The 27,266-nt window shown below is 50.1% G+C and overlaps 1 protein-coding gene across 26 annotated transcripts in view; it reads left to right on the top strand.

Annotated features, from left to right (window-relative positions):
• The window catches only part of Mical3 (microtubule associated monooxygenase, calponin and LIM domain containing 3), a 209,638-nt gene that overhangs the window by 130,376 nt on the left and 51,996 nt on the right, over window positions 1-27,266 (top strand). For all 26 annotated transcript variants that reach the window (XM_076567844.1, XM_076567846.1, XM_076567867.1 and 23 more), the window contains 3 exons: window positions 376-562; window positions 8,830-8,918; window positions 9,773-9,860. In XM_076567844.1, coding sequence (XP_076423959.1) covers window positions 376-562; window positions 8,830-8,918; window positions 9,773-9,860 — 364 coding nt within the window. The remainder of the gene's footprint in view (window positions 1-375; window positions 563-8,829; window positions 8,919-9,772; window positions 9,861-27,266) is intronic.

The following is a 27,266-nucleotide window of genomic DNA, read 5'->3' as shown; positions in this document are numbered from 1 at the left end:
CGGGATTCGGGATGCGCACACGTGTGTGTGCACCCATGAACGCCAGGTGTATGTATATTTATTCTGTCCCCCAAGCAGACAGTTGGTTTGATTGTAAGAAATTCTGAAGCCTTGGACTCTTCATCACAGGCATCTCTTAGTTCTTGATCCTCACAGGATTAGACCCTGGCTTGTACTGAGGGTCCTCGGGAGGGGCCCGTGGAGTAAAGCTACCACGAGAGCCGCTCTTTGGGAAAGCCACCAATGGAGCATTTGTAGTCATTTAATACCCACGGTCTGTGTCCATGTGACCCGCGTCGTCATCACCACAGGGGGCGTGTGTGGCCCCAGGAGAGGCCACACAGTCTGATACGCTCCTCCTCACCCACCCCACAGGGCTCCATCAAGAAAGAGTTCCCACAGAACCTGGGGGGCAGCGACACGTGCTACTTCTGTCAAAAGCGAGTCTACGTGATGGAGCGGCTGAGCGCCGAGGGCAAGTTCTTCCACCGAAGCTGCTTCAAATGCGAGTACTGCGCCACCACGCTGCGCCTCTCTGCGTACGCCTATGACATAGAGGACGGTGAGTACATCGGTCAAGTCAGCAACTGAGTGTGACGCCTCCTTCTCCTCCTGAGCCAGAGACCTTTGGGCCCTCGCTGCATTCCTCTCTATACTAATCTCAGCTATCTCTTTCCCTTTTTTAAAAAAGCCTCAGACCGGGGGTGGGGGCATGAGGGTTGTTCAATTCCTCTGTGTAGCCCTGGCTGTCCTGGAACTGGTTCTGTAGACCAGGCTGGCCTCGAACTCTGAGATCTGCCTGTCTCTGCCTCCCAAGTGCTGGGATTAAGGGTGTGCACCACCGCCGCCCAGCAGAGCAATTCTGAGACTCTTTAAGAATATTTTTCCAGTCCCCAGACGGTTACAGCTCAGCCAGGGAGGTGATGCTGTGGTGGCACAGATGTCGTCCCCCACAATTCACACACTCACTCACCTCACATAAGACTGTGGCATCTAAAGGGGGCATACATAGTCAGGGTTCCTAGAACTCATGTTTCCTGCCTAAGGTTGATAACAGCCACCAAAGTAGATCCAGGCCTCTGCCCTACGGAGCAGATTGTAATGCCAAGCTTTGTGACCTCCCTCTGGCGTCAGCATCTCCTGGCCTGGGGCCCAGTTCTGCTGGTTAACTGTGGAAAGACCTTAGTTTTAAGGTGGAGAAATGTGCCAACAAATAACAGCCAGCTTGTCATCTGAAGATTCTTTTTTTTTTTTTTTTTTTTTTTTTTAAATAATTTATTGTATGTGCATTGGTATTTTGCCTGCCTATATGTCTGTGTGAGGGGGTATCAGGTCCCCTAGAACTGGAGTTACAGACAGCTGTGAGCTGCCATGTGGGTGCTGGGAATCGAACCCAGGTCCTCTGGAAGAACAGTCAGTGCTCTTAACTGCTGAGCCATCTCTCCAGCCCCCTACCCCCACTTCCAAAGATTCTTACCCAAAGGCACTTATGACTCCTGCCGCCATCCCTACACGATGCTGAGGGATTCGTGGGACATGGTTTAATTTAAGAGTAATAAACCGCCGGGCGGTGGTGGCGCACGCCTTTAATCCCAGCACTTGGGAGGCAGAGCCAGGCAGATCTCTGTGAGTTCGAGGCCAGCCTGGTCTACAAAGCGAGATTCAGGAAAGGTGCAAAGCTACACAGAGAAACCATGTCTCAAAAAACAAAAACAAAAAAAAAACAAAACAAAACAAAAAAAAAGGAGTAATAAACCTAGGTAAATAGGAAAGGAAACTCAGTCCTCACAGGGATGATAGCAAGCCTGTGTGTCAATAGTTGGTCTATTGACTGTAAAGGGACCAGAAGGTGATGGCAGAGGGAGCCCATATTAAGTCACCCCTGTCATACAGATCCTAGTAGCGAAGCACAGACAGCCACGGCTGTCACAAAGAGGCAGGAGTTAAGTGTTGAACTCAGCGTGACCGTCCTGCACTGGTGGAGACACTCACTGCTCAGGGAAGAGCTGAGAGAGTCACCTGGGTGCAGAAGGCCACCTGTTGGTATCGAGTTTTCGCTTCCGCTCTCACACATCTCTCACGCATCGTTTCTCTGGGGACAGCACCTTCGACTCCGGGGAGAGGGATTGGCAGGTGGGCCCCACCTCAGAGCTGCCCTTGGTACTTAGGTTATTCTAGTCTTTTACCTTGGATGTGCCCAGAAGAGGATCCCTCATTCTCTTGAGGGTCTAGAAGAAGTGTGAGTGTACCTCTAGGAACTCACCAGGCTGTGTTCATCAGCTGCTGTCGATGTGACGAAATGCCTGAGATAATCAGCGTATGTAGAAAAGAATCTCACTTTGGCTCCGATGTGAAGGTTTGGGTCTGTGGCCTCTGGTCCGCTGCTCTCTGCCTGTGACGCCGTAGCACATGGCAGGGGTGTGCAGCAGAGCAGACATGCACACCTCATTACCAGGAAGCCAAAGAGGGAAGAAGGGACCAGAGTCCACAGTCCTTTCGGGGCACACCCCCCCCAGCGACCTAGCTTCTCCCAGTAGCTGAAGACCCAGCCTTTTTTTGAACACACGGGCTGGCACAGTCGATGGGAACGATAGGCACAGTTCACCCGGGGCAAAGCACACTGATCACATCTTCATTCCCTAAGTCCACAGTTGGTGCCGCAGATCTTGCTTGAGTGTCCCCTCCCTCTAGAATACACTCTCCTAGTCATGTTGCAATGGGCTCCTTGGCCTTCCTGTCCCCACACGTCCTCTCCTCTGAGGTCTCCCCAGACCATGACGTGGCCACTGAGGTCCGGTTGGACCACTGGCTGCGGTTGTACCCACGGTGTTCACTGCTTTCTCCTCCTGAACCCCGTGTCTTCTGCTCCGTGCAACTGAAGTGCTCACCTCCCTTGACTGGAGACCCAGTGTCCATGGTACCAAATGACACAGACAGCGGAGTAGATGCCGCCTCGCCTTGGGCCAGCCTGACGGAGACCTGTGCCCCCCTTTCCATCACTCAGTTTGATTGTCAGGATGGCCTAATCTAGACACTCCGCGGTCCGTCATTTTATTGAATCCTCTATAACTCGTGATTAATTCACAGTGTTAGCCTGGCTGGCTTTCCCGAGACAGGAGCCATAGTGCAGTGGCCGGCGGTGTGGGCTCCGGAGCCAGTCTCCTGCCTGAGATGCCCTTTGTGGGGCATTTTGGCAGGCAGCTTGGCCTGCCTGTGCCTCACCCATGGAAGGATAGTAACAGTCCCTACGTGCCTCCCTGGGTTGTGTGAGCACTGAACGAATGGATAGATGTAAAGCAATTAGAATCATGTCTGGAACATAGTAAGTGTTAGGTAAAAATTAGTGTGTGTGTATTTTTTTTTTAAAATTCATTAAACAGCAAAAGTAGGGCTGGAGAGATGGCTCAGAGGTTAGGAGCACTGACTGCTCTTCCAGAGGTCCTGAGTTCAATTCCCAGCAACCACATGGTGGCTCACAACCATCTGTAATGAGATCTGGCGCCCTCTTCTGTATACATAATAAATAAATAAATCTAAAAAAAAAAAAAACAGCAAAGTCAATAAGTTGAGTTTGGGGAAGAAAATAAGAAACTACATTAAAACTAGGTATAGTGGCACATACCTGTAACCCAGCACTTGAGAGGTGGAGACAAGGAAGATCAGGGGCTCAGGGTCAGGGTGGGCTACATGAGTCCGTACCTCCAGAAACAGAGAGAAGCGTTGATGGTTAATGGAGCACACATAACACACACCTGTGATGGAGAACTGTTTCACTCTCCAAGGTAGGAATTCTGTTCCTTTGCTGTGGGCGGAAGTGAGCCCGAAGAAGCTAGAGTCCAAATGGCTGCCGAGAGGTTGGCTTGACCTGAGAGCGCTCTTCAGCTGCGCCTTTGCGTCATGAACTACCTTCCTAGAGAAAACAGTTTTCTGGAATGTTCCTGGAAGTTCCCTTTGGGCTAGGATCTGAGCCTGGTTTCTGAAACTTAAACCCTTGTGTTTTGTTTTAATGTGGAGCAGGATCCAGAGTTGGTCAGCTGGGAGGAGAGTGATCTGAGGTTTTTTTTTTTTTTTTTTTTTTTTTTTTTGTGGAGCTGAGGATCAAACCCAGGGCCTTGCACATGCTAGGCAAGCACTCTGCCACTGAGCTAAATCCCCAACCCCGTGATCTGAGTTTCTAACTTAGAAGGAAAAGTCCGATGAAAATGATGGTCAGTGACGGGGTGTTCTTGTAGTGAGCCTCAGGCCGTGGTGGGGTGGCTCAGCACGGTGCCTGGGACCACGCTGATCTCCTCAGTTGGAGTCCTGGAGACCCACATGGTGGAAGCAGAGAACCAATGACTGCAAGTTGTTTGCCGATCACATGTGCCCCCCCTTGCCTGCCTCCACAGACACACACAAGAAATAAATAAAAAAACGTAAAACGTTCTTAAATTCTGACAATATACAAGCTTCATGATAAAAGTCAAGTCACTAAAGTGTAAACTTCACAGTTATGTCTTCCTTCTAAATACTCTCAGCGATGGAGCTGGAGAGATGGCTCAGTGGTTAAGAGCGCTGGCCGCTCTTCCAGAGGACCCAATTCCCAGCAACCACATGGTGGCTCACAGCTGTCTGTAACTCCAGTTCCGATGCTCTCTTCTGTCTCTGTGGGCACCAGGCACACAAGTGGTGCACAGACATACTTGCAGGCAAGACATACATTAGATAGATAGATAGACAGACAGACAGACAGACAGACAGACAGACAGATAGATAGATAATAGACAGACGGACGGACGGATGGACAGATAGATAGATGATAGAAAGATGGATGGATGGATGGGTGGGTGGGTGGGTGAATGGATGGATGGATAGATAGATAGATAGATAGATAGATAGATAGATAGATAGATAGATAGATAGATAGATAGATAGATAAAATTTAAATAGGCTCAGAAGTGCTTCATTGAAGGTCACAGCTGTCCTTCTTAATGGCCCTGATCAGCCTGACCTCAGTCACATCCAGCCCTGGGGAATGAACGGGTCCTGAGGTAGCTGAGGTTGACCAGTCTGGTCCAGTATCCCCTGTGATCGTCCCATCACTGTCCAATGAAAGAGGATGGGTATTTCTTAAAGAGTGAAATACAAAACAGACCCAAAACATAGAGGATGATCCAGGTCCTAATGTAATTTATCTTCTATTTACTGGGGGGAGCTTCCAAAAGAACGGAGTGGATTATTACAGATTATCTGAAAGGAATTGTGGATAAGCTAAAAACAAAACAAACAAAAGAAAAAAAATCACATAAACAAACTCTGCTCACCTGTAGAGAAGCAGACAGTGAAATGACAGCCTTTGCCCATCATGTGGACCCACAGTGCCAGGTCTCTAAGTCCTGAGTGCCAGCAGCTGGTGAGAAATCTGTTTAGGGAAATGTGACTATTATCTGAAGCCCGTAAAATTCACTGCGATTGTTTTTCACCATTGGCTTTAAATCTAAACTATCTGGTTACAGTCATTATTAAAGGCTTGGCTATTAGCTGATAGGTATTTGGAAGGCAGCTGGCTCATGAGGCCTCTGACTTCATCAGTGGGTTAATTCACAGATGGATAGATAAGGTAATGGCATTGTTAAGTTATGATGGAAACTTTAGGAGGTGGAGCCTGGTTGAAAACTGTGGTCACAAGGATGAACCCTGGGAAGATATAACTTATCCATCCTCTTCTCCTTTCCCCATGCTTTCTCTGCTTCTTGCCAGCTTGAAGGGAGCATCACCTCCCCTTCCACCTGCTCTTGACCATGATGCCCTGCAGGTCAGCAAAGCCCAAAGCAGTGGGACCTAGTAACCTTGGGCTGAGACCTCTAAAACCATGAGCCAAATAAGTATTTCTTCCTTTAAGTTGTGTTCCTGGGTATTTTGACAGTGCTGACTTAACATAGTAAGAAAAGCAGATAAAGGAAAAGTCAACCACTTTATAAAATGAGGAAAATACACAGGGGTTGCAGATGACTCTGTGGGTAAGTCCACTTGCTCTGCAGACATAAGGTATTAAAAGACTATCTAAGATTCGATTAGGATTTCATAGAGGTGAGAACTAGTGGCTGGCTGATCTTTCAGCTTTCACCCTGATATCTGGCTCTGGGTTTTCTATTAATAAGACCATCTAAGATTCGAACAATAAGGATCTGAGTTTGAGCCTCCAGTACCCACATAAAAATGCCTGGCATGGTTGCACATCCCTGTAAACCCCCAACCTGAGGAAGCAAAGACAGGCAGACCCTGGGGACTCCTCGGAAGGTAGCTGAAATGCAAGCTTCCAATTCAGTGAGAGACCCATCTCAAGGCAATAGAACAGGAAGTTTTAGAGGGGCGTACACCCTGGTTTCCGCTCGTGCACCCGTGCGTGCACCGTGCACACACAGCAGGAGGACACACCAGGTCCCCAGGGAAGGGGAGAGGGAAGAGCAGGCGCTCGCCTTGTTCCCTTTGACCGTCTGTTCCTGGGTTTACCTCTGTTGACGGTGTTCTTGGCAAATGATAAGGGAAAGCAGGCAGCTCCTGAGGCAGCCGTTCTCAGGACGGAGCTGATGCCGAAGAGCGTTCACACCTCAAGTTAGAGAAGAGATTCGGTTTATTTGACTCTTGGTTCATTCCAGCACCCTTGTGTTGCAAAGGGAAATGGGCCTTGCAAACGTTTTGGAGATAACATCACTTTAGGTCAGACCCAGTAAATGCATGTAGAGAGGGCCAAAAGTTCTAGGAAATCATGGTTAGCCTTGGTTATATTGAAGCACACGCCTGGGTTTCACTGTGTTTATTTGGTCTGTTGCCATGGACTGGCCCATCAGGGGTACCACGACTGTAGGAGAACCAGGGCTTGGGGAGTCAGGAAGGCAAGGATTCGGCGAATGGTTTGAATCTGCTGCAATTTTACTTCTGCAAATCAGTAGTTTATATACAGAATATATGTGTGTGTGTGTGTGTGTGTGTGTGTGTGTGTGTGTGTGTGTGTGTGTGTGTATACACACACACATGACTATACAAGGAACAACAAGAGCTTGGCAATAATTCAATTACATCATCTTTAAAAAACAGCAAGCACACAATTATTAATTAGCACTAGACATATCCCTTTACCCACAAGAACTTTATGACCCAGAGCAGTCTGTGTTTTATAAACTTAGTACAGTCCCTAGACTTGTGTAGACTTTTTGTGGTTGTAGCTGTGTCCCTTATCTTATCCCAGCAGCTTTCTAGTTTATTATACATTTTTACTTTTCTGGTTCTCATGACCCACTTAGCCAATTTGGATGCTGCAGACCCTCTCTAAGTTTTTCTTTAGTTCTTCCACCACATATCTCCTTTAATATAAAACCTTTTTACCTGCTGGAATATGGACTCTTATACTTTTACGCCTGTAAGGGGAAGGAGTTCTGCTGTATGTAGTCTTTAAGTTTCCCATGCTGAACTTCCTCAACAGAGGGGCCCATCATCTGCCTCCTATGAGATAACGTTTTCTACCATAAATCACTTTAGTTGGGATTCCTAAAGGATTCCTAGTGGATGAGTGTTCTTTCCCTAGAAGTGCCTGAACTATTATACTTTCTTTATCTAGCAGCTTGGGGTCTTTAAGAAATAGCTCATTCTGCTATATCTGATTGAGATCCATGTCCAGCTTCCCCTTTCCTCCATAGTTCACAACCCAAGCATTCATTAATTTTGGCTGTGTTTTATAGATTAATTAGAACATTATCAGAAAAGCAGTTATACAGAACCCATAGCCCAGAGAGCTCATGATCTGTGAAGCATGTCTCCTTCGAGAAGGAGGCATAACACGGGCACTCTGCCAGGGACCTCCAGGGAGCTTAGTCCCGTGGGACACGTATCTCCCGTCCGCTATTATAGACATAATTGTTCATGTCGCATGGACGACACTGGAATTGGTGTGGCAGTCTGTTTATGATCCCCCCACGGTGTGTGTGTGTGTGTGTGTGTGTGTGTGTGTGTGTGTGTGTGTATGTGTGAGCATGTGTGCATGTGCATAAGCATGCATACCACACCCTGTGTGTAGAGATCAGAGAACAACTTTGGGGAGTCAGTTATCTCCATCCACCTTGTTGAGGCTCGGTCTCCTTTCCTGTTTCTGCTGCTGCCCTGCATACTCCGGGATAGCTGACCCGCGAGGATTCTCCTGTCTCCGCCTCCTGTCTGTCCATAGGAATGCTGGGATTGCAGATTCCCGCCACCATGTCCTGCCTTTTGCGTGGGTCCCAGGGATCGAAGTCAGGTGGTCCTGCTCCTGCGCAGCCAGCTCCTTTACCTGCAGCCACGTCTTGCCCCTTGTATCATTTTTAGCACACTGTAGGGTTCAGCCTGCCTTGGACTGGCCGAGGCTAGTGAGGGTGGGAGTCCACGGTAGTGGAGGGGAGCAGAGACAGTTCTGTCAGAGTTAGTAACTGGCACCGCCCTAGCCCTTCAAGCCTTCCTGCCTCCACCCTGCCCTTGTATTCATTCTTGCCCTCCCCAGAAATGCCGCTGCGGGTCTCATGTGACCACGTCTTTGTCCTCACACACTACTACTTTGTTTGCTGGCTCTGTCATGCAAGCCTCACATCTTTGCTCTGGGCACTGATTGGTGGTGGCTCACCAGCCCTCACACACCCAAAGGGAAAGACCTCTGCATCAGACACAGGGAAAGGAGGCCGGGGCCGGCCTTTCTGGATTGTGGGGGGAGTTGGGAGCTTTCAGGAGTAGGAGTTACGCAATGGCATCCTGTGGCCAGCAAGCCAAGTTCGCCATTGGGGCGTATTGCTCACTCCTCTTTTCCCGGCTTCTTTCTGTCCGCAGGCAAATTCTACTGTAAGCCGCACTACTGTTACCGGCTGTCTGGCTACGCGCAAAGGAAGAGGCCAGCCGTGGCTCCTCTGTCTGCAAAGGTAACTTCTGTGAGTGGGACTGTCAGAGTGCCACCTGTCCCATGAGCGGGCTTGATAGGGACGGCAGTTGGCTGGGTGCAGACAAGCCAGGTTTACAGGGTGCCACTCTCAGAGACTGTGCTCCGGGCTTGTTCTGAGCAGAAAGGCGCCCTGCTGCTCACCGTAAGGAACTGTTCCCTCCCAGAGGTCAGAGCTCTCTTGTAGCTGGAGAACAGGCAGCCTCAGGAGTCCCTCCCTTTCCTCAGGCCCACAGCCCAGGCATCTGAGGGCCAACCCCTGCTCTCCATCCTGAGGAGACCAGACTGCCATAGCCGCTCTGCCTGATGCCCTTTGACCTCTGCTTCCATGAGTTAGTATCTGAGCCCTTGACTTTTTTTTTTTGCTTCAATGAGAGTGGTCTGTTCTCGTTTTGTCAAGGTGGCCTGAGTAATCCCTTCACTTCATGGACAGCATACCACACAGGGATGGTGGGAAGAGGTGTACAGTGGCCTTTTGCATCCACGGAGTCCATCCTAGGTCCCATGCATGGAGGGAAAATACTTCTGTACTGGATCTGTGCAGACTCTCCTGGCCTCTAAGCAATACAGTATAATAACCCTTTATTCTGAGAGTAGTTACATTGTTATGTAAGTCATCCAGGGAGCATTTAAAGTTGGCAAGAGCATGCATATATGTTATATGTCAGTGCATCACAGATTTTGATATCTAAGAGGATCAAAAGCCTTCTTTCTGAGGAAGGCCTCCTCTCTGAGGAATACAGTAGACAGACAGAGTAGCCAGTCTCGGGGTCACTGCCTGCTGAGTCCAAGGTTGCAGTTCGAATCACTGTTCTTTTTTCCTATGGACTCTTCTAGGACGCCAAAGGACCCCTGCAGGATGCCCCTGCTGCAGATGCAAATGGACTGGCCAGCGTGGCCGCCAGCGCAGCTGAGAGAACTCCAGGTAGCCTCACTTCCTTGTTTGGCTGGGTGGTGCATCACTCCCTCGGCCTCTGTGACAAGGCCAAGGGGATGAGTCAGCACCTCCAAAGCAACATTTCTTCAATTGGGCATCAAGTGGCCCAGAACCCCCCGGACTCCTATTTCATGTGTCAGCTGCTGGCCTTCGGGGTCCCCTTCCTCTACGGCCTGTCGGAGGTTCTGGTGCAGATTGGCGGGGAGTTCCACTGGCAGACTGTGAGCCAGTGATGGTGCAGTCTGGTAAGTGGGCTTGCCCCACACGCCCAAGGCACACCGAGGGACTTGGTGCAGACCCCGTAGGTGAACAGAAACCCACAAGAGGCTGCTGTGTCACTGACCCAGGGAGATCCCAGAGCCATAGGCTTCTGCTCTGTGACTCCTGGGGAGGGCCTGTTTCTTCACGTCTCAGAGAAAACTGTGGCCCACAGTTTGAATGTGTTCACTGTAACTTGAAGTTTTTGCATCCCGCTCCCCAGCTCTGTGTCCAGATCGTCCATGTGACAAGGACCACCCGCTCCTAATCACTTTAGGCATCTGAGTTTCCAGTGAGGGTCAAGACCCCTTGTCCCACTCTCTTAACCACTTCCTGTGTCAAGAGCTCAGCGGTTCCATCCTACCTCAGACCTCAGAAAATACGCCGTCTCTGTCCACTGCAAGGTAGAATGGGGAGTGTCAGGAACATGAGGCCTGTAGAGAATTGTCTTGTTTTTTTTTTTCCCCTTATAATCTCCCCCTGTCTGCCCTTGTAAAACTAGCCACAGTTCTGTATACTGCTGAGAGGTCTTGAGTCACCTGTGATGGCCCCAGGTGTCTCTCATGGGTTGCTCTTTATGTGTGAAGTCTCTAGCACTATATTTATGTATGTCACACATTTTCTCTTGTTTACAACAAGTATATATATTTTATTTTATATTTTATTTTTTGTATGGGGTTTTTGAGATAGATTCTCACTGTGTAGCCCTGGCTAAAACTGGATATGTAGACCAGGCTGGCCTCAAATTCACAGAGCTCCACCTGCCTCTGCTTCCCAAGTGCTGGGGTTACAGGTGTGCGCCACTATGCCCAGCAGCAAATATATCTTACACAGCCAGGTACAAACTCAAATAAAAATGAAATGCCAGGACCCACTGAGGAGCTTATGTATACTTTCCGTGATGGAGGAGTATTTTCTTAGCTTTGAAATAGAGCTGCTTCTGTTGATGAAGTCAGGAGTGGACACAGCCTTTGGGCACTGGTACCAGAGGAGGGAGAATGTGCCTGGCGCTTGGCGGGCGTACGTGGGGGTGGGGGGTATGTTAAGCCTCCAAGGCACAGGAACCCCAGCCAGGTCGAGTGAACCTGACTGCCGCTTTTCTGTGTTCCCTGCTCACGCTCTGAGGAGGCGGGAGCTTTTAGTGCTCTCGTGGTGGGACTCACAGTTTATAACCAGACTTAAGCCAGGCGTGAGTTTGAGCCCTGGGAAGTCTGTCAGCCCTTGGTAGTGTTTCTCAGGAGTTGACACTCCAGAGCGCACACTGGCAGAGAAAAGGACGCTGGCCCCAGACACAACTTTGGCTTTACCCTGGAATGTGCATGTGATCGGGTGACAGCCGCACCTAGTCAGCTTGCCAAGGAGCCTGGCTACTCAGTCAGAGTTGCGCTTTCCCCACGGGTGAAGGGCGCAAGAGCACTCTTTTAAAAAGAAGCATCCGTGGTTTTGCTAACTCTTGACTTGTTCATTTTGCCTCTCTGTCTGTCCAAGGAAAGCATAATGAGTTTCAGATTTTTAGGGCACTCTGAAGAATTAAGGGATCCATAGATAAGGAGAAGGATGCTTTATAAAACACTGAGAAAATGAGATTTGCCAGTGTGGTTAAGGAATCAGAACAACAGAGAAACGGCCTGAGGTAGAACAGGCTTTCAGAACAGCAGGAGAGGGTGAAGAGTCGGCGTCCCAAGGTACCCCAGGCTGAACGTCCAAAGGGAGCAAGGCTGGCTCTGAACCCTACCCCAGGGTTAGGACTCCCTGCAACGGGAGGCCGGACTCCCGGTTTGGAAATCCCAGCCCCGAGTCCTGAACATGCTCAAATCCGTAGCACTTGCCCTTGAAAAGGACTGGGAAGGGGGGCAGAATTCTGAGGGACATTTTAGAGTTGCCATGCAATAGGTTTCCGTTCATTTCTTCTGTGGTAGAAATGCCTCCTTTGAATCCCACACTAGCTTTGAGTGCTTGACTTAATATCCTCCCGAAAGGTTCAGACAAAGCCCAGTGCCTCAGGCTCCCAGAATGTGTCACAGAAGGGTTCTTAACCTGGTCCCTGCTCTGTCACGTGGTGCTGCCCGTGCTCCCCGGAACCCACCGTGGAGGAGGAGCAGGAAGTGCCGGGCTGTGGCCAGCGGCCCTGCATGCCTGGCCCTGCACGCCTTCTCTTCCTTCACTCTGCTCCCTTTTTCCCCTTAGGCAAGAATTAGTGCTGTTGCAAAAACAAAGTAACAGCCAGAAACATACCCCCAAATAACAACATAACCCACCGAAACCTCGCATAGGCCCGACTTAACGCGCTGTCTTCCTCTGGTAACCTTGTCTCTCGCTGCCGCTTGGCCCGCTGTTTGAGACGCTGTTGACAGGATTCTGTTTGTAATGTGCTTTTACTATAGAACTCCTCCTTCTCTTCTCCCACCTGTAACTGCTTTGTTTCCAAGCCGCCTCTTCTCACTGCCACAGATCAGTGGGCCTGGCACAGATTTCCTTCCCCTGGCCTCACGGTACCTGCCTGGAGTTTAGGAAGCGTCTGGACAACAGGCAAAGAAAACCCGGGATGGGATGGCTGTTCTCTCGGATGTGAGCCCTTGGTTGCCAGGGGTTCCTTCTTTGGGTAGAGGAATCCCATTCTGCAGAACCAAAAGTGAGGCACAGGGCACGTGGGTGGGAAGGGGAAACGAGCCCTCCTCCCGGTACGCAGTGTCTAGAACATTTGCAGCGCAGAGAACAGAGAGCAGGCGGGAGGAGCATGCGCCCCAGTCACCTTGTGAGGAAGAGTGTCTTTCCTGGAGAAGCTGTAGTTACAAGTGGCACTGGCCTCTTCCCTGGCCCCAGACACTCTTCACACAGTACCTGGTGCCCATTGGCTTCCATGCTTGAATCTCGGTAGGCTGTTGGGAAACACAGGCCTTGTCCACACTAGCCAGAATAGCCGCATGCTACAGAGAATGCCACGCTGCCTGGTGGGGAGGCCAGGGATCCTCTCATGGCTTCCTAGGGCCTCGTCCCTCCTAAGCCTGCTGTAAAACCCAGCAAAGGGAACGCTCTGAATCAGCTGCCACCCTGTCTGCCTCCCCAACCCAACCAGTAGAGCCAAAGCCAAGCAGTGGCACTGAGTGAACATTCGTGTATGCCAACCTCTCAGTGTATGTATATCCGTGTATCTGTATGTGTACGGGTTGAAGTTCAGTGTGTAGGTAGATACTATTTATATATACCATGCCCTAAATGATAACAGTGAGACTGTTTTTAAAGTTACTTGTTGATCTGAAAGCCATAGGAGCTTTTTCTGGAAGCTTGCCCTGGCTTGACCCCAGCCTAGTCAGCACTCCAAGGGAGCTCATGAGCGAGGCGCAGACAGGGGGCTGGGTCTCTCAGAAGATGGGTGGTGCGGACCCCTAAACTCAGGCAATCAGTTTTCCAAGCAGTAGTCTTGCTGGTAGGGGGACCAGAGAGTCAGACTCCTGACTGCCCTCAAGTCAACGTGTGGGCGCTGCCGGCTCCACAGGAGCGGCTCCCCGCTGTCTTCACGTTCACTGTGCCTGGCTGCTTCCTGCAGCACAGTGGGATCGTCCTAGGCCCCCGGTGCCACTGAGAACGGGCCAGGGAAGTAAGGGGTTCACTCTTAACCACGCTGCCATTCTCTTGGGGTGAGGCAGGAGGGGGCAGCCGACTATGCCCAAAGCTAAGGTACATAGAAGCCAGAGTGGGGAAGATTAGCTGTGCCAAGGGACACTGTCCTGTCCTCTCTGAACTTCCCTAAAGCTTTTAATTCGTCCTTGTTTTTAATCTGTGCTATTGTGAGTTTTTTGGTGTGTTGCTTTGTGAGTTTTTAATTTAATTGTGTAACTTTGTTTTTGCCGTTACTGTGAAACCAAGGTGGTGTGCTCTAAGGTTTTTTTGGTTTCTGTTTTTTTTTTTTTTTGTTTGTTTGTTTTTTTCTTAACAAATGTTACATTCTTATTTCAGAGAATAAATTCCAAACAATCTTCAGGTTTCTGAGTTTTTCTTTTCTTTCTCTTTTTCCTGATTGGAGCGTGGGAAGGGGGAAGCCCAGGCAGGTGTGGGGCATGCGCTGTAGAAGCCACTGTTCCTCGGGGCCTCACTCACGCTGAGGATAGGGTAGCACAGATGGCTGTGGGGACCCGGTTGTCCACAGACTCCAGAGTCCTGTTAAGGAAGGACGTCGTGCAGGGTGTTTGGCTCTGCAGCGGCCGTAAATAAAGAACAGTGAGAGCCCCTCACCCCTGTGTCCCCTGTTCAGTGAGCCATCGTGAGGGACCTCAGGCTAGGCAGATGGATGGAGGATAAATTTCCACACAGAGCCCAAGTCTGCCGAGGGGACACAGATCGCGCCAGGTGCTGTCCTCGGAACTAGGACCAGTTAGATGTCTTCCCTCTCTGTAGATGCGCTTGCTCAGGTGGTGACTGGGATCCTTGACCAGTCACACTGGGATCCCTGTTCTTTGCTCCCCAGCTGGAGTCTCTCCTCAGCTGTCTTAGGAGGGACCTGGCTCCCGAGTTCTGTTGCCTAGTGTCGTTGGACCGTCCTCAAGCCTGGGGAGGCCCGCCTGTCCTCCTCACACATGCTGCAGCTAACCGAGCAATAGTGACTTCTGCCCATCAGCATGGCAGCCATGGGAACACAGGCCAAAGGGACCAAACTGTGCACCTCGGGTGGCTGAAGTACTCTGTACTGAGTTTACCCTGTTGGGAAGTCTGGGTGTTGTTCCTTGCTGACATCTGTCTACCCAGCAGCAGACCTCTGGGAAGTTGAGGAACATTAGACTTCTTTGTGGAGAGCATTGGGCCAGGGCCAATGCTCCTGTGCTTTCGAAAGGAAGAGAGAGGTGGCAGGTACAGAACTGGCCAGGAGCCAGTGATAAAAAGAGCCAGTGTACATGTGCAAGGTCTTCAGACTCTAACCCTTAGCCGCCCTCGCCACCCCAGACCTAGTCAGAAGGGGATGAAGGCCATTGCCAGTAAGGGCCATGGGCTGATTTGCCCAGTAGTTGATGTGACTCTGTGCCAGCCCTTGTAAAGATCCTGGAAAATCTCCAAGGGAACTCAGTTGACTTCTGAAACATCTTGAAATTGTTCTTTTTTTCCTTATATATTCCCTAACAGTTTTTCAAATTAAGACATCCCCTGGCACAGAGGCTGAGCACTGGATAGACGGAGAGCAGATTGTACAAGTTGGCCACTCTCTATTGCCATGATGAAATGGAGGGCAGGATGGGGACATGTAGGATCTGAACCCGACATCCGGCCCTCTAGAGTGTGGATAAGAAGAATCCACTGAGTAGGGACCTCACTTCAAAGCAGGGAGTTTTAGGAAGACTGGATTCCAGGTCCTTCCAGAAAACTCCAGAACCCAAGATGCCAAGCGTGGCCCTTCCTCACAGCTCGCATGCAGCCAAGCATCTAGCAAGTGCCAACAAGTAGATAAGTCATAAAGAGTGGGGGTAGGGGCCCTGCTGCTGTTCAGACCCAGGCTACGTCCTGCTTGCCGGGTGCTCCTGTCCCCACCCAGGGTGTTGACCAAATGTCGGCAGGGCCTCCTTCTTCATGCTCACTCATTGTCCCCTGTGACATAGCTCCAGAGGGTGTAGGGACGATTGTGCAAGGCACTGCTGTGCACCTGAGGAAGGGAGGCGGGCCCCTAGGCATAGGGAGCAACCGTCAATTACTTCCGGGTGTTACCAGCCACGTGTTCACCATCTCCCTTTCACTTCCTCTGGGCCACCTTTTTCTCAGCCTTGCACAAGTGGGTTGTAAACATTTTCTGAAAGCGCCCGAGGTGCTTCAGTGAGTCTTTGAGGACGGTTGGCAAGCGCATAAGTTGCTGTCAACATTGGAGCCTTAAGTCACGATGACTAAACTCCGCCTCGCCTTTGGTTTTTCTCCCCCCAGTGTGGTTGCTCAAAATACGGGCAGACTGTTCTCCAGCCGTGAACGTCTACTCCCTTCTCAGTCAGTCCTAGGGTAGGTTTAGGGAAACTTAAAGGAATGCAGGGCTGCGGGTCTGACCTGCTCCGGACTCTGGGCCATGCTGGGATAATTGCCCGTGGAGGGGTCTGTAGAGATGGAGTCAGGATTTCCATTGGCCTCTTCTGTTTCTCTGCTTTACCTCTCTTCTGTCCTTAGTTCTTTTTGATTGTACGTTTCCTGTGTTAAGTAGCCCACGGTGACCTGTAGGTGACTGCCTTCCTCCTTCTGTGACTGTGAGACACCAGGAAGAGTCCCTCTTCGTCACAAATACTGCCTAGGGGATGTAGCCTGCTTCCTCGTGTGTTGTCACCCGTGATTGTTCGTCCTTAGTTACTTTACGTTCAGTTGTCCCTGTTAACAGGACCCACCGTCCTTGTACCCAGTGTCATAGACCTTCTAAGGCCGGCTGGCTCCTAGGTTGAACACTTGTTAGCATACCTCTTCAGAGACTCGTTCTTTGAGAAAGGTAACCTTGGTGACAGGTGCTCCCCCATATAAAATAATTACAGTGCTGGGACTCCGTGGGCCTTGCTTTTCTTCAACAAATAACAGGTATTCATAGAAAGTTCTAGAAGGAGAATCCCCTTGGCATTCAGTATCTGCTCCGATTGGAACTTGAAAAATGAGAGTTGTGATTCGGACTAACTGGAACCTTGGAAAAGGGAACGCATCTCCTAGAAGCAACTTCGGCGTCCCTTGAAAGGAGATTATGACAGCCTGTGTGTGCTTGTTTCCCCCTTTTCTAGAACTGCCAAAATGTAGAAAAACAGGCTGGAGAGACCAGCTGTGTGGCTTCTCTTCCACCTTCTACCCCCCAGGGACCAGGCTGGTGGGTCTGTTTAGAAGGCAATGCCCTCCCCCAGAGTTCATTCTGATGAGAAGGTAGGTAGGTAGGAAGATAGGTAGGTAGGTAGGTAGGTAGGTAGGTAGGAAGGAAGGAAGGAAGGAAGGAAGGAAGGAAGGAAGGAAGGAAGGAAGGAAGGAAGGAAGGAAGGAAGGAAGAAGGAAGATGGTTCCAGGAAGTCCTGGCGTGAGTCTGTGGACTCTCCGAGAATCAGCTGTACTACCGTGGGGTAAGGGCACTGACTAACAGGGTGCACAAGGCCAAAGCCACAGTCTTCCTGTTTGTACATTGCCAGGAGCCCGGAGCAGTCTTTGGGTTCGGGTTCCGCACCCCCTGGCGAAGGGCTACCTGTATTTTCAGCCTTTCCTCCTGAAAGATGATCCTCAGAAGCCCTGTAGAAAATTGGAGGTGTGCTGGCCCCTGTTGTCTTCCTCCCCGATTAACGCTGTTCAGTGTACCTGTCACACCGGGTCACAGAAGACAAAGTGGAGGCTAGAGACGCAGCTGGGTGATAGAGTCCTTGTTTAGTGGTGGAGGCCTAGATCCCATCCCCAATACCATCAAAAATTAAAAGAAGATTAAAAAAAAATAGAAAAGAAAATGAAGCCGGGCGGTGGTGGCGCACGCCTTTAATCCCAGCACTTGGGAGGCAGAGCCAGGAGGATCTCTGTGAGTTCCAGGACAGGCACCAAAACTACACCAAGAAACCCTGTCTTGAAAAACCAAAAAAAAGAAAAAAAGGAAGAAGAAAGAAAGAAAATGATCACTAAACCAGACGTGGTGGCATATGTCTGTAATCTAGCCTTCAGGAGGCTGAGGTAAGAGGATTGCTGTGATTTTTGAGGCCAGCCTGGGCTACATAGCCGGCACGACACCAACTATATAGCGAAATTCTATCAAAAAGGGAAAGTAAAATGAAGTCGAGGAGCAGGAATGCACGTAAAGGTAATGGCAGCAGCAGCAGCCGTGCATAGGGCACTGCCTGGATATTTTATATATGCTCGCTCAGACCTGCACTGATCTGTGTTAGAACCGGGCACAGAAGCAGAGTCGTGTAGCCAAGGAACCATGATCGGGATGCGCCTGTGTGCCCACTGCGTGCACAGCCTCCCTTTGTCCCCACCCTGTCACCCCACACCCAAGGCACATGACGGAAGAGCTCTTCTAGACGGCACCAGCTTTGCACTGGGATTTCTGGGAAGGCGTGGATGCCGCCCCCACCCCCACCCCGTAAGTCAGCAAGGATGTATCTCTTTATTACAGGAAATACGCGGGTCCCGCTTTGGTTTTTTTTTTTTTTAGCAGTGATTCCCAGCACTGGGAACTCAGAAGACAAAAGAACAAAGGTTTACTGATGTGTAAAACCGAGGAAGGGAACAATCAGAGCTGTGTGTTACCTGTGAGTGTGAGGTGGAGTCCTGTCAAATACTCGAGCCTGAGGCTGTAGAGTGTACAGTAACTGGAACCGTGTGCACCCCAGGGGATGCCTGTCCCCCCAGCACACTTAGGACCCGGTGGCTTCACTTCTGGTTCTCTGCCTCTCGTTTTACTTTTCCAGGCCTGGGGATGGAACCTAAACTCTACCCATGCTGGGCAAGAGGTACCCATGTACCCTTGAGCCAGCTTTCCGTTCCCCCTCTTTAAAAAGTTCCACTGATGGTTTACAGCGCCATTCAGTCCTCATGAAAAATGACTCTCCCTGGTCTGTGTGCTGTTGGAGTACAGGAAGGAGGGACGCGTGCCTGTACTGACAGTTTGAGGCAAATCACCTTTAAAAGAGAAAAACGGGATCCTTTTTTTTCTTCAGGTGGTGGGTGGAGTACCTCACCCTCCAGGGCTGCCGTCTCATGGCAGCTCCAGCCGTCACCTGACTCCCCAGGTGGTCAGGATGCCTCTCCCCAGAGTTGCAAAACTCACCTTTTGGTGCCGAAATCCGGGACCAAACCCACAGAGTTGCAACAAATTTACTTACACTGGGCATTGCCCTTTGTGTCTCCTGCTTGCTAAGGACACACTCTGCCATTGACTCACCCCCCAGCCTCTGGGAATGAGTCTCTTTAGGCTTGAACCAGTTTGGTTTCATAGTACTTAGTGTGACCATCTGCTGAATGAGGGGCTGGGTGTCCGTGTTGTTATCCCAGTGAGCAGCTTTGGTTTTATCCTGTTGGATGAAATTTGGCCAGGCCTAGGATGTTTTCAGGAAGTCTCCTGAGCATGTACAGACATGGCCTTGCCCTCACCTTGGAAAGACGTGCCACAACAGAGAACCTCAGAGCTCCTAGGCAGAATGAACATAGAAAATGGAGGAACAGCTGAGAATGCAAAGAGAAAGATGTGTCTATCCACGCCAGTCCCTCCCGGGTGTGGTAAGAGGGCCTGTTATAAATATGGGGACTCTTCCATCCATCACCAGGCTCGTGGCACTCTGAGAGACCGTAGATAAAGGAGACCAGTTGAGTAGATCCATCTTCCAGGCCCTGGAATTCCTCCTTTGGCTTCCCACACAAGCTAGACCTAGACAGAGGGTAGGAGTGTTTGAGTGGCCCTGTGGGAGGTGGGCAGTCACCTTTGGAGGTGAGGTGGGGTGGGGCTGCAGGTGGTGAGAGGTCCAGACATCTTGTGTAGGTGCTTAGGTCGTGGTCTTGGGGTGCTGCATTGGACTGCTGTGTGCCTTGGTCTCTGGCGTCTCCGGGTGTCTCTCTCTGGACACAAGCCAAAGGCTCTTTCTTAAGCGTGGCAGGCCTCAGTTGACCGCTCCTCATTTCTTGCCTTTCTGTTAGTTGGATGACGTGGGTCAGCACCGGAGGGGAGGATCCCTGCGCTCACTCTTGTTCTGGCTGCACACTCCAACCTAGATGGCTTGGTGGACCTGTATTTATGAGGTTAGAGTTCATTTGGTAGTGCTGCTAAGCCGGGGCTCCTCAAGCTCAGCACTGTGGACATTGGGACTGGTTAGTTCTTTGGGGGCCCGTCTTGTACACTGCAGTATCTCTGGCTTCTCCCATTAGAGGCCAGTAGCATCCTCCTGCCTAAGTTGGAATGACCAGTGTCTGTAGATGGTTACCAGTCGAGCCCTGAGGAAGAAGTCAGATTGTGAGCTACCTATGAGGACAAGACATCAATGACAGTACACCTTGGAGAAGGTCAAGGACAAGAGGAGGTGGGAATAAGGAAGGTAGACATAGAATGGAGCCATCCACAGCAGGACCTGTGGATTATACTGCCCACTCCCATGTAAAGCATGAGCGTATTTTCCAATGTACGCATGCTCGCTCACACACAGAGCCCCCGTACCGACACCGTGTACTAAAGGATACAGACAGCACACTTCAGTTAGAAACCAAAACAGAACCACTGCTGCCCTCTTCCTGAACCCCAGTAGGTTATCCCTGCACCCACAGAATGTGTTCATCCCCTGTGGTGACCACAGCCTCAGAGGGCTACAGTTCTCCAAGTAGAACAAGTGCGGGTCTGAAGACGGTGCCTTTGAGCTACTCACTGCCACCTACTGTCCACTCCACCTTCGGCCGGGCCCTTCCTGCACCCTGTTTCCCATCTGTGGGGAAAGGGAGGAGGGAAGCTTCCTGCTCCTCTGTCTTATAAGTCTCTTGTAAAAAAAGCAAGGAGCTAAATAAAGTGGGTCTTGGTTGTCTAGAAGCATCTCAGGGTATCAAGTATGATTATCCTCGGTAAAGATTCCAGAAAGTGGCAGAAAAGCTGTGTGTGAGTCCAGATTATGATTGGTTCCCCTGGCTCGCTAATGTGTTCCCTCTGGGGTCTAGGCGCCCTGTGGGGTTAGGCAGGGTTGCCCAGTGGGGTGTACTCCTCGCCAGAAGACAGAGACATGTCAGTGCAGGACTGTGGTCTGCAACACAGTGAGCCCGGGGTATTGAGCTGCATTGGAAGCCAGCTCTTTTGGAGATAGTTAAATTTGGGCAAGTGTTTGACTAACTCTGGCCTTGCTTCTCCTTCAGCCTGCATGGACAGAATGTGAAGTCACCAGCGATTCCATGATGCCAAGAGTGTAAACAATTCCTAATAAGGTTTACATTAAACTAGATCTATCTATGTTTGACCTAGGGGGAGCCTGGTACGGTACCCGCCATTCTAGCAGGGCTAGGATGATTCACTGTTCTGAGACCTCTGTGAGTCTGTCCTCGCTCTATACACAACTCTGGTGCCCCACAGCCTGGGGTCACCTCCTGGCCCATTTGCCAGAGCCGGGGGTTCCTCTTTAGAGTCAGGACGTGAGTGAGTTTCGGCTGTAGTTCCCACTCCTCTCCTGTATAGCATCCCCAGCACAGGGTCTTCCACAGCCTGGGTCACCGCACTGTTGGTCCCTTGGCCTGAGTTTTTAGATTCTGTTTGCTTGTCTGAAACCTACCCACTAACAGTGCTTCCCGAGGCCGACCCCGGTGACCTTCTAATCACTGACAACAGAAACATGACTGATAACGCATGCGTATCAGGTGGAAGGCGTGGGTGTTGCTGGGAGGGGTGTTAATTTCTTTCCAAATAGAAACTCGGCTCGAGAATGCTGAGTATGAAATGTTGTGTCTTTAAAGGGGGAACAAAAGGTTTTGAGAGGCGTTGGAACCTATTTCAGAGTCTTTCATTGACCTATCCATTAACCCCAAGATGTTAGAAATCGGTTTCATGACTCAAATCCAAATCTGCCCTGGGGCTGTATAGCTGTCAACATGTGCACTATGGCAGACCAGCCTTTGACGTGGACTGGGGGTGTCAAAAGTGCCCTGGTCACGGTGTCACTCAGGGTGGAAGACTTGCCTCATGGGCACCACAGAAAGCGTGACCAAGCAAATGAACCTGGCGTCTTGGGAAAAGCCCATCAGCACAGACTTCCTTTTGCCTTGGTCGCGGGCCTGCCCTTCCTCCGCCTCCTGCTGTTACCATTGGTCCAGCTTCTTTCTAGTATGCAAGCTGCTCTCTGGAACTAACTCATCGTGACAGACGAAGCAGTTCTAAAATGTGTTCGTTAAAGGGCCTTCACGCCGAGTGTCCCCTGAGCCTTTAGCAAATCTGTCAGACCTGCTCTTTCCCTGGGACCCATTTCCCCCGGTGCCCTCTGTACCATCTAATGGTCTTGCCCTTCTCCGGGGCATGGTGTCTGCATTGGTTCCTGGTGCCTGTGCACCACTGTGGGAACCACTTTGCCTTCTTAAGTTCCTGTGTCAGGGTGGGGAAACTGAGCCCACGGTCTAATTGATTGTGAAGCGCTCTTTTGCTCAGTCCTAGGATTAGACTTTATCCCTTAACCCCAAGATGTTAGAAATCAGTTTCATGACTCAAAACCAAATCTGCTCTGGGCCTATATAGCTAGCAACATGTGCACTATGGCAGAACCAGCCTTTGACGTGGACTGGGGGAGTCAAAAGTGCCCTAGTCATGGCGTGAACATATCAGTATCTGACCTCACGTCCCCCTAGGCACCAGGAGCAACAGAAGTGGCCAGACTACCCCCCCCTCTTCTCTAGCAGGGCCTGTGGTTTGGGGTCCACCCCATCTGTGAGTGGGAGAATAACGGAGATGAGAGCGTCTGACAGAGTGAGATAGAGCCGCTCACAGAATAGGCTCGGACAGAACTGGGAAGCAGGAGGGAAGGGCTGGCCTTGGCCTGTATGTTGAGCAGGGCTTCCCTCCCTGGGGATGTGCAGATCTCAGTGGGTCTCTCGTGTTTAACTGGTTTGGGAGGCAAAGACAACAGCAGAGCCCTCTACTTGAGTTAATGTTTTTTTAAGTTCCTACCTGAGTTTTGTGAAGGTGGGCACCAGCTAAGGAAGGGAAAGAGCCTAGGGTAGGGTACAGTTCTCTTCAGATTTGAGAGTACACACTTCCAATTCCTGGTGTTTCCACCACCCCCACACACCAACTCCACGTGTGGCCCTTGGTAGTCTGACCTAGCTAATGGATCGAGTTGGGATCTATCTGGGGGCTACCACAACACGTGTGAAGCATCCTTTCAAGAGAGCTTCATGATACACAAGCGGAGCGTTATTCATGGAGAAAAGTAGATTCTAGACTTTAAAAGATGCCTCTTTGCCTTCCTCAGATATAGTGACGTGTGCCAGCATTTCCCATTGGCCAGATACTGTGATAATAATTGAAAAGACTACTCATCATTTCTCAAGCTTAAGTCCCATGAGACCATGCAGACAGAGCTCCTCAGCCCCCCAGCAGCAGCCAGTGATGGCGAGAAGTAGGAACTGAGGTGCCCTCAACATTCTCGAGATGGCACATTCCAGCCTGCGGCATCCCTGTGGCGTTTCTGGGTGTGCTGCTGATTTATTTATTCCCTTTGGGGTTCCTCACTCGGCCTCTCCATCATTAGTATTTAACTCAGAATTTTCCAACTCCTTTGATACATATCTCCAAAACATCTGAGTTTCCCCTTGGATCCAGAAGATCTGCTTCTCTCAGTGCCCCATAGAACAACAGTTTTCCCATGGGATGTAGGCCAGCTGGTAGTGTCTGCCTAACATAAGACACCTGGGTTCCACCCCCAGCACCACATTAAAACCGGGCATGGTGGTGCACACCTGTTGTAATCCTAGCACTTGGGCGGCAGAGATAGCACCAGAGGTCTAAGGTCGTCCTCACCTGCATATTTTAAGGCCAGCCTGGGATACATGAGTCTGTTTTTTTTTTTTGTTTGTTTGTTTGTTTTATGCCAATCCTGGTGATAAACATCTTTAATCCCAGCAGTAGGGAGGCAGGCAGATTTCTGTGTAACTTCGAGGTTAGCTTGTTCTACAAAGCAAGTTCCCGGACACCCAGGCCTACAGAGTAAGACATTATCTCAACAAAAAGATAAAATAAATAAAAATAAAATCACAGTCTTTCCGTCAGATGCAGTGGCCCATGCCTGTAGTCCTGGCCCTCGGGGCCGAAGCAGGGAGACGGAGAGTTTGAGGTCATCCTGGGCTATATGTAGCAAGATTTTGTCTCACAAAATCAAAGCAAACAAAATGCAGTTACCCCAAGTGAAGAATATTTCATGTATAAAGGGTAGTTAAAACAGCCTTCCTTGCCAAATATGATGGCACATACCATTAATAACATCACTCAGGAGGCAGAGGTAGGCAGTTCTCTGAGTTGGAGGCTAGCCTGGTCTGTATAGCTAGTTCAAGGCAGCCAAGGCTTTAAAAAGAAAAATCCATCCTTGAATGAGAATGTAGGTATGTGATGAAGTGCTTGCCTACCAAGTATAAAGCCCTGGATTCCACCCCCAGTACCTTCCCCAAAACGTCCCATACTGTACTGGGTGAGTGGAAAGGCACTAGCTTTAAAACACTTGCTGGGCAGTTAGTCTTAACATCGCTGAGACCCAGAACCCTTAATGTCATACATTGATCCGAATTCTAGAACCTTGTCAGCATAAACATAACGGGGTGGAAAATCACGTGCCAGGAAACTGTCACACACGAAGTTACAGAAGCTATCAAACAGAGTATCCTTAAGCGATGCATATGAAGGAAATATAAATCATAAATGCATTTTGTTATCATCCCCAAGATATTTAATTATATGTGAACCAAAACAGACAGACGATGAACCCTACATCTGGGACATTTCTGGTCTTAATATTTTATATAAGCGACATTCAGACCGTTGTTGCAAGAGAGGCTTACGAGGTAACAGTTCGGTGGCTATGGTAGATGGCATCTTGTCTTGACTGACGTGGGAGGTAACTCAGTAAACACTTAACCCTTCACCTGCCTCACAGAAACACCACTTGCTGTTGGGGGGTAGCTGTTCGCAGAAGTCACTTTGCTGGGCCAGTGCCTGGGAAGTTTCTCTTCCACATACAGCTTCGATGCTTGCACTCTTGGGATCAGAAAGTAGCTGTGAAAGGTAAAAAACGTGTGAGCTGGCGGGTCGGGGGTGGCCCACGCCTTTAATCCCAGCACTCGGGAGGCAGAGCCAGGCAGATCTCTGTGAGTTCGAGGCCAGCCTGGTCTACAGAACGAGATCCAGGACAGGCACCAAAACTACACAGAGAAACCCTGTCTCGAACCCCACCCCCCAAATGTGAGCTCATCAGGCAGCTCGTGTGGCCGATAAGCGCAGACCAAACAGGAGCAAAGGGAGCCAGTCTATACCACAGTTAACAATGGAGGGCCTCTGTGGGCTGCAGGGCCTTCAGCCCTCTCCTCCTCCCATGAACACAGGAACACTGGCCACCTGTGTGGTGAAGAGGCAGTGAGTGACCATCTTTTATTTCAGGACTGTAGGCCAAGATGCTTCCCTGTGTGGGCTGCTGTTGGTTCTGCTATTCAGAAAGCTAAGCAGGACTCCTGTGTGGGCAGCTTTAGCTCAAAACAAGAAAGGGGGGGAACTGATGTCCACGTTGATTCTTTACTATATGTGACCAGCCCAGCTCAGGTCACTTGGAGACTGGCTGCAGCTTGTTGCTGATGGGTTTTGATTTTGTTTTGCTTTGATAGGAAATTTTTTATTTTAATTTTGTTTCTTATCACGCACATGCACACCATATTACCCAGACTGTCTCCCAGTGCCTGGTCTCAAGGTAATCCTCCTGCCCAGCCTCCCAAGCAGCTGGAACCGGAGGCCCATGGTAGCACACGTGGCTCTATCTGCAGGTTTATATTCCAGAGGAGACAGAGCCCAGGAGCCAGGCTGCATTCTAAGACCATACCGCGATTCTCTTCTAGAAGGATCACACCAGATGGCTTGATCTGTAAATCCCAGTGTATGAGGGAGCGTGAGAGAACACCGTACATTTCCTACTGGAGCTGGAAGAGAATGGAAATGGAGTCCCTTCTGACAGAACAGGGAGGAAGCGAAACTGAGGTGTAGGTCCCAGCGAGGCCTTGCAATGATGGAGGCTTGGCGAGGACGGGCGTCCAGTTTCTCTGGTGCCTTTGGCCAGTGTCACTCTGGATAGAGTCTAGACTGTGCTGTTAGCCAGGGAGTTTTTTCTGCAGGAGTTCCCGCCCTTAGCATCTCTCCAGACACCTGGTATTTCAGACCATGGGGATACACATTCAGAGAGCCTTGGAGCCGCTAGCTCATGGTTTTGAAAGAAAAGTCTCAGCCCAGATCTCCAGCAAGTTTTGATTAAAAGGAACAGAGGGTGTTGGAGGTGGGTCTCGGTGGCAGGGGAATGCTTTCTATTGACCAGACTCTGAGTTCAATCTTTAACACCAAAAAAGAAAAGAGAAACAAGGCTTACAGGTGGATCTCTGAATGGCAAAATAGCAGGCCAGTGTATCACAGACGGACCAATCATTTCAGGCCAGTGTATCACAGATGGACCAATCATTTCAGGCCAGTTTATCACAGACGGACCAATCATTTCAGGCCAGTGTATCACAGACGGACCAATCATTTCAGGCCAGTATATCACAGATGGACCAATCATTTCAGGCCAGTGTATCACAGATGGACCAATCATTTCAGGCCAGTGTATCACAGACGGACCAATCATTTCAGGCCAGTATATCACAGATGGACCAATCATTTCAGGCCAGTGTATCACAGATGGACCAATCATTTCAGGCCAGTGTATCACAGATGGACCAATCATTTCAGGCCAGTTTATCACAGATGGACCGATCTTTTCAGGCCAGTTTATCACAGACGGACCAATCATTTCAGGCCAGTGTATCACAGATGGACCAATCATTTCAGGCCAGTTTATCACAGATGGACCAATCATTTCAGGCCAGTTTATCACAGACGGACCAATCATTTCAGGCCAGTGTATCACAGATGGACCAATCTTTTCAGGCCAGTGTATCACAGATGGACCGATCTTTTCAGGCCAGTGTATCACAGATGGACCAATCTTTTCAGGCCAGTTTATCACAGACGGACCAATCTTTTCAGGCCAGTGTATCGCAGATGGACCAATCATTTCAGGCCAGTGTATTGCAGACGGACCGATCTTTTCAAGGCACAAGGCCGCTTCTTAACATGGTTCCAGCTGACATCCTGAGTCACCAGTCCCTCTAGAAGCTGAGTGACACCGTATTCCATCAGAAAGCAGGCTTCTCTGGTGCAGAGACCCAGTTTGCTGGCTGTGACACTGGTTGCTGGGGATGGGGCGGCACCCATGAAGATGGGTAGAGTTGCTGGATGGATGATGAGTGGATCCTGGCAGCCACATTACTTTAGCTGGGGCAGGATGACACCAAGGAAGACCTGTCTTGGTTCCCTGTACCTTGTCCCTACCTCTCATCAAACTCAGCTTGTACTCAGGTTTTCCCGGCAGAAAAAGTTGACCTCATCCAAACGTAAAATAGAACAGTTTCCAAAGCACAGAAGGGGAG

Source organism: Peromyscus maniculatus, chromosome 3 (genome assembly GCF_049852395.1).
Source record: "Peromyscus maniculatus bairdii isolate BWxNUB_F1_BW_parent chromosome 3, HU_Pman_BW_mat_3.1, whole genome shotgun sequence".
NCBI classification, from domain to species: Eukaryota; Metazoa; Chordata; class Mammalia; order Rodentia; family Cricetidae; genus Peromyscus; species Peromyscus maniculatus.
This window is presented reverse-complemented; position numbering and strand designations above follow the sequence as displayed.